At 49.9% G+C, this 6,765-nt stretch overlaps 1 protein-coding gene across 1 annotated transcript in view; it reads right to left on the reverse strand.

Annotated features, from left to right (window-relative positions):
* Plau (plasminogen activator, urokinase) overlaps window positions 1–6,117 on the reverse strand; it is a 6,752-nt gene extending 635 nt beyond the window's left edge. The window contains exons 1-11 of the mRNA XM_036199475.1: window positions 6,034–6,117; window positions 5,633–5,723; window positions 5,153–5,183; window positions 4,914–5,021; window positions 4,146–4,320; window positions 3,681–3,772; window positions 3,302–3,524; window positions 2,946–3,094; window positions 2,214–2,354; window positions 1,777–1,925; window positions 1–423 (exon numbers count right to left, since the gene is read on the reverse strand). The exon at window positions 1–423 is cut by the window's left edge and continues 635 nt beyond it. Of these exons, the coding sequence (XP_036055368.1) occupies window positions 247–423; window positions 1,777–1,925; window positions 2,214–2,354; window positions 2,946–3,094; window positions 3,302–3,524; window positions 3,681–3,772; window positions 4,146–4,320; window positions 4,914–5,021; window positions 5,153–5,183; window positions 5,633–5,689 (1,302 nt within the window). The 5' untranslated portion in view covers window positions 5,690–5,723; window positions 6,034–6,117 and the 3' untranslated portion in view covers window positions 1–246. The remainder of the gene's footprint in view (window positions 424–1,776; window positions 1,926–2,213; window positions 2,355–2,945; window positions 3,095–3,301; window positions 3,525–3,680; window positions 3,773–4,145; window positions 4,321–4,913; window positions 5,022–5,152; window positions 5,184–5,632; window positions 5,724–6,033) is intronic.
* Between the last annotated feature and the right edge of the window lie 648 nt (window positions 6,118–6,765).

A 6,765-nucleotide genomic window follows, 5' to 3' on the forward strand; every position in this document is an offset into this window, starting at 1 on the left:
CAGTATCATCCTGAGTCAGGACCAACTTTCCACCCTGGGCAAGGGGTCTGGGTAGCCAGCACCCAGGCCTGTGTCTGAGGGTAAAACTGTTGGCACTTACCCTGCTGGGCAGCACAAGCAAACAGTGCAGAGTCTGTCCTTCTCAACCTCTTCCCTACATTTGATAGAGAGGACCCTGCTGCAGAGTGACGGGCAACATGGAAGTGAGTGGTCCATCTGTTTCTCTCCTCTGCTACCTGGTGGCCATCAGAAGGCTAGGCCATTCTCTTCTCCAATGTGGGCTTGGATCCAGTTCAGGAAGTATGAGACCCTCGTGTAGACACCTGGCTTGTTTTTCATGGCACATCCACGGCCCCAGCTCACAATCCCACTCAGAGTTGAGCGGCCATTGATGTCACAGACGAGAGGTCCTCCAGAGTCTCCCTGGGAAGCCAAAGAAAAGAGGTGAGCTCTGGGAAACACGAAGAAAGGGCCACCACCACTCAGCCACACCTGAGATAATAGGGAGAGAGAACTTGAATCAGAGACTTTGGCTACTCCTTGTTTTACAACCTATGGAGTGTAAAACTTCTACCCAGTATCTGTCGGCCAGTGTTCAACCCCCTTTCCCAGACCCTACCATTTCTCAGTTTTGTTCTTTCAACTTAAACGTGCTTCTCTTTTTCTTCTGTCTCTTTTTTCGTTTGTTTGTTTTGTTTTGAGACAGGGTTTCTCCGTATAGTTTTGGTATCTGTCCTGAATCTCGCTCTGTAGACCAGGCTGGCCTCGAACCCACAGAATCTGCTTGGTTCTGCCTCCCGAGTGCTGGGGTTAAAGGCGTGTGTCACCATCGCCCGGCTTCCTTCCATCTCTCTATTTACCTCGTCATATTCTCTTTAAGGCTCCTCCTCCCTTTCCTAATGCCTGATCTTTTGTAGTTCCCAGTGAACAGATCCTGAACAATGAATTAGAGAATCATATTGATCTCACTTGTCCTTAGCCAAAGGCCCAGGAGTGATGTGAATATTATTTATCTGTTTTGTTATTTCTGTTTGTTTCTGTTTTGGAGACTGAGACAGGGTCTCATGATCCTATATATTCCAGGCTGGCTTTGGACTCACTGTCGCTGAAGATGTAACTTGGGAACTTGTGATGCCGAACCCCTCAAGAGCTGATTCTATAGGAGTGAGTCATCCTACCCAGTGCTGGGGATTGGATCGGGGCTTCATTCATGCTGGGTAAGCACTCCATCAACTAAGCTCTGCCTCCAGACTGTTGGTTTTTCTTATGGTCTCCATTCCCTGAGTGGAGGACTGAACTCAGGACTTTGAGAATACTAAACAAGCACTGTACCACTGAGCGAGGCACCCATCCTTTTTTGTTTGCTTGCTTGGGTTTTTGTTTTTTGTTTTGTTTTTGTTTTTTTAATTTCTCTTCATTTTTACTTGAGAAAGGGTTTTGCTATGTAGCACAGACCTTGAATTCTCACTATGTAGCTTCCTAAGCTTGAACTCATGATCCTTCCCTCTCAGCTCCCAAAGTGCTAGGAGTGCTGAGATTATAGGTGTGTTCCGTCATGCTTGGCTTTTTTTTTTTTTTAAATGGTCTTTGTCCTTTTAGTCTAAAGTGTGTAGCACAGGCTCACGCCAAATGTTTGAACCTGTAAGGATTGGCAAAAGCTTCCAAAGATCTAAGTCCTTGATTCTTAGGATGCTGGCTGGAAAGAAACTCCACAGAGCTGTCAGATCAAGTCCAAGAGCTGTGGGGAGCTTGGGGGTGATGAAAAGGGAGTCTTACCTGGCAGGTGTCTGTCTTCCACTGTGGGTCAGCAGCACACAGCATTTTATAAGTGATTTCAGAGCCATAGTAGTGGGGCTGCTTACACTGTTCATGGGAAATAAGCTTCACAACAGACATTTTCAGGTTCTTTGGGTAGATATAGTCAGCTAGATAGAGGAAATAAATGTTTGCATTAAGATGTGTCTATAAATGAGACTCTCTCCAAGGATGAAGATAAAAAATACACCCCATGTATGGAAACCCCTTATTTTTGTATTCCAATCTAACCTTTATTCCACCCATTACTATCTCTCCATTTGATCTGGTTGACCATGGCTTCCTACTCTATCCCTGGACCCACTGTGCTCCCATCCCTGTCTTCACAGTGTTCCTTTGGTAGTCTGCTCCATTTGCTTCTGGACCACAACACTCCCCCAGCTTCAATCATCACTTACAGTCATGCTCGTTTCCAAAGCCAGTGATCTCACAGTTTGAACCAAACTGGGCATCACCAAACCTCGGGGGCAGGCAAATGGTCTGTATGGACCTGGACGGCTGTGCACAATGGCCTGTGCTGGTACGTATCTTCAGCAGTGCTGGAGAAAAGAAAGGTCAAAGGGAAAAGATGATCACCTACCAGGTCATGGGGTCATCACCTCTCCCCTCCAAAAGCTACAGCACTGATCTATACTCATGGCACTAGCGCCATAGGGTATCCAAGAGCATCTGCTGGTATCTTGTCTCCCAGAAGCCTCCCCTGCCACATTCGCCAAATGCTTTATTTCAGCTGATGACGATCATGCAGCCAGAGCTACCATATACAGCTGAACAGGTTGTTTCCCGCTGAGGGAGCTGAGCTGAAATCCAGCCAAGGCTTTTGCTCTATAAATTCTATATTCTGATATAGACAGAAGCATCCACCCTCCTCCACACAAACAGGGCATTCCCAGCCTACACCATACGCCAACAGGGTTCTTTCCATTCAGAAGAGGTTACCTGTTGGGGAAGCAAGGTCTCTGCAGAGGTGCACTATACCCCTCGGTTTCTCATGTATTTCACTCCCCACCAGTTGTCATCCAGAGCCGGAACTTCAAGTTCCCCCAACAATTTCTGTCACTACTTTGGACTTTTGTTGGACCCCTCTTTTGCTGGCTATCACCTTTCCAGTAACTAAGTTTTCTGCTCACCAATATCATTATGGTGGGCCAGGCTGTCAGCACTATAGTCCTCATGCAAGATGAGCTGCTCCACCTCAAACTTCATCTCTCCAGGAGTATAGGAGTTCCGCCTTGACTGGCCCAGGTAGACGACATAGTTTTCTTTCTTTGGGTTATTGCTGTGAGAAACAGGACACGTCAGCATGATCTCATGAAGCCCCATTACTTCCTCCTCTCGTCATAGAGACCTCAGAGTGCTACGCATACCTAAGGCCACCAGCTGCTCGAAGAGAGGCTTGGTGGGAGATCTCCACCGGGAGGGAGAAAAAGACATGTTTGGGATAGGAAGGAAGGGCCAGAGAGAAGAGACAAAGGGATGTACTTACATGAAGCAATGTGTGGCGCTGGCCACCCAGCAAGGACTTATGAGACTGCCACCACAGATGAAGGTGGGAGGGCTTCCTCCCTGGTTTTTCCTGTAGATAGCTGCAAACCAGGGCTGGTTCTCAACCTCAGTGAATTCTCCCCCAACGATCTTGAAGCGGGGCCTCAGGGCCTTCTGGCCGCACTGGAACCCTTGTTGATCTGGAGAAGAAGGAGGCCTTTTGTCTAGAAAAGAAAGAGCCACATGTTTTGGGGAGAAGCAAAGGGTGAAGACTCCCACTGAGGCAGACCTCACATCTCATCCCTCCCGTAGTGGAAGAAGGGGACCATATGAGTTTGTCTCTTTCCACCCCATCATCATGAGCAGCTGGTGATACTCACTAACGGAGCAGTCAGGCACCATGCATTCGTGGACAAACTGCTTTAGGCCAATCTGCACATAACACCAGGGGCGCCTCTGGTTGTCAGGGTTCCTAATAACATGAAGGGACAGGAATGTCATTCCAACCCCAAATGCCTTCTCTATATCCTCCCTTCCAGGGAATGCTCAACTAGATACCTGGATTCTTGTGCCTTTATACCAGGGGCTGGTAGTATAGGTTTCTAAGAGGCCACAGGGTCAGGGGGAGCATTTTGTTTAGTTTTGTTTTAATGTGCATGAGTGTTTCCTGTATTTATGTCTGTGCATGCCTGGTGCCCATCAAGGCCAGAGGAGGGTATCAGATGGAACTGGAGTTACAGACTGTTGTGAGCTGCCATGTAGATGCTGGGACTAGAACCCAGGTCCACTGGAAGCCATCTCTCCAGTCCCCACAGGAAGGACTTTTCGGTATCGTCTCCACCTACCTGCAGTAATTGTGTTTCCCCAGGCCTAGGTTGAGAGCGTCAGGTCTGTGGGCGTGGTAGACTTTCTGAAGGACGGCAGGGGAGTTCCAGGCCAGACACGGCCGGCCTTTGGTGTCAGTGTTGGCCTTGCCCCGGTAAGACTGACCATTTCCATGATAGCAGGTTTTTGACGTATCTAAAATGGTTTGAGGATTACAGAATATTAGAAAAAGGAGGAAGTTAGGACAGGCATTTCAGAGGTGACATGGTTTCAGACCGTGCAGGTGGCATGAGGAAGAGCCTCCTTCACATTTGTATAGCCTCTGCTTCATGAGACTCCGTGTTCCTAACTCCTAACTTCAGCCTGGCTGTTGTTGTTTATTTTATGTGCATAGGTGTTTTTCCTACATGTATATCCGTGCACCATGTACCTAACTGGAAGAGGCCAGAAGAGGGCATTGGGTCCCTGGGACTGGAGTTACAGATGGTTGTGACCCATCACGTAGGTGTTAAAAATTGAACTATAGGCCATCTGGGAGAGCAGCCAGTGTTCTTAATCACGGAGCCATCTCTCTAGCTGTGCCTCACCCACTTTTTGAGACACGGTCTTACCTGGTAGCCCAGGCTAGGCCTAAACTTACTATCCTCCTTCTGTCTCCTGTAAGCTGGGCTTATAGACCTACACCACCAGGCCCAGCTTCTGCCTGCTTCTGCATCCCACCCATCTTTCCCTGTTCTGAAATCTCCCGGCCTCCCCTCCTTCCCAATGAGGAGTCCAAATTTCTGTACCTATCTCACAGTGCTCCCCTTGGAATTTCTTCGGGCAGCTGCATCGACGAATGCCGGAGAAATACTTGTAGGACACACATACGCCTCCATTCTGACAGCCACAGTTTGCTAGCAAATGCAAAAGTGGGGTGAACAAGAGGCAGGGGGAGCCAGCCTCCCAGCAGGGACAGGGAGGCTATGCCTCCTAAGGTTTTCCAAGATGTCTGTGCAATCAACTATTGCAGAAGGGAGATACTCACATTCATCAGAAGTTCCAACTTCATGGCTACCCTGCAAGAGATGAAGGAGGGGGTCAACAGAGGCAACGTGCTCTAGGGATAAGCAGGCCCCCAAACTCAAAATCTATTCTCCCCTCCAGTGGTAATCTCTGTCTCTCTCTGTCTCTGTCTCTGTCTGTCTCTCTCTCTCTCTCTTTCTCTCTCATCTTCTCCCTACCCCACCTGTCTCTCTCACCCCTTTCTGTTTATTTCTGGCCAGTTCTCCAAATGAAGGCCCCGGGTCTCCAGCATCCAGACATGGACTGGCTTAAGCAAACCTCACACATACCAGGTGCCCTTGGACTAAGGTAGTCCCAGGGACTTCTTTCTCCCTTGCCAGAGAGTGCAAACCTCTTTGGTGCTCAAGCCCTCCACTGACACCTTGTCCTTTTTCCCTGAAGTCTGGACCCGCTGTTGATGCCTAAGGGGTCCCGCAAGCCCCTTCCTGAGGAAACCACTCACTTCAGAGTCGTTCACCACCAAGGCGCAGAGGAACAGGCATGCCAGCCAGACTTTCATGGTAGCGAGGCTGGGCTCTAGACAGCAAGCAGTTCTGCAAAGGAAGGAGAAGTCAGGGCAAGAAGCGGAGCAGCTTGAAGGTGGCAGTGTTACTGCAGTTCAAGGGAAGAAGCTCCAGGTCCCATGCGGGGCAAGCCAGTAGTGACCAAGCAACCCAGGCTCCGCAGGCTCTGGACCCGCACAGCAGCATGGACCCACACTGTAGAGGCACGCAAGGGGCTGGAGTGGTGACCTCGCTCACAGTCCGGCTGGCTAAGGTAGGGGATGGGAGGTGTGCAGGAGCCCTAGCTGCCTCATCTGGCTGCCTCATCCCGCCAGGCTTGCTTCAGACCAACAGCACTCACCGGTGACTGCAACGGAAGGAAGGCCGCCGGCAGACAAGCAAGGACAGGACTGATGACTGACCGACCGCGCTCTGACGCTCCAGTCTCCGCTCCGCGCGGCTTGCCCTTTATTAGGGCCCGCCCGAGCTCCGGCCCCGCCCATCTCGGTGCAGGGCGGCACTCCCTCCCCTTTCCTTTCCCTACAGCCTACCGCCACTGGACCGCGCTTGCGTCCCCGACTTTGTAGGGGGTCACAGGATCCCCAGAGGAGCGAACTAACGCAGTGTGGACTGAGGGATCCAAAGGCGTGTACGTTCTTTCCTTCTTTCGTTGACCTAGCGTGGCCACAGCGCACCGTGGAGAGGGCGCTCCAGGCGCCTGCTCTCCGATCTCAATCCTCTTCCCTTTAATCAGTTCTTCTCCCAGCTGTCCATCTTTGACTCTTACCTGCCTAGGACACTTATTCAGATGTCTGATAGAAGGGTATAATTTTCAGTTCTTATACGGCAAAAACAAAGGCTCCCTTCCATGTGTCAAATCCTGGGTCCCCAAATGTCGCTAACGCAACCAGTGAATCAGAAGACAAAACGGCTTTGTAATAAGGGAGTTCATCAGAGAGGGAAAGTCAAGGTCAGATTTTATTCAGATTTCTTCTTCCTTTAAGGTCAGTCTTTGAAAGAAGGTTTTAGAAATCACTATGGCGCATGCCTTTAATCCAAACACTGGGAAAGTAGAGACCAGCCTGGTCTAGAG

This window comes from Onychomys torridus, chromosome 9, assembly GCF_903995425.1.
Source record: "Onychomys torridus chromosome 9, mOncTor1.1, whole genome shotgun sequence".
Lineage (NCBI taxonomy): Eukaryota > Metazoa > Chordata > Mammalia > Rodentia > Cricetidae > Onychomys > Onychomys torridus.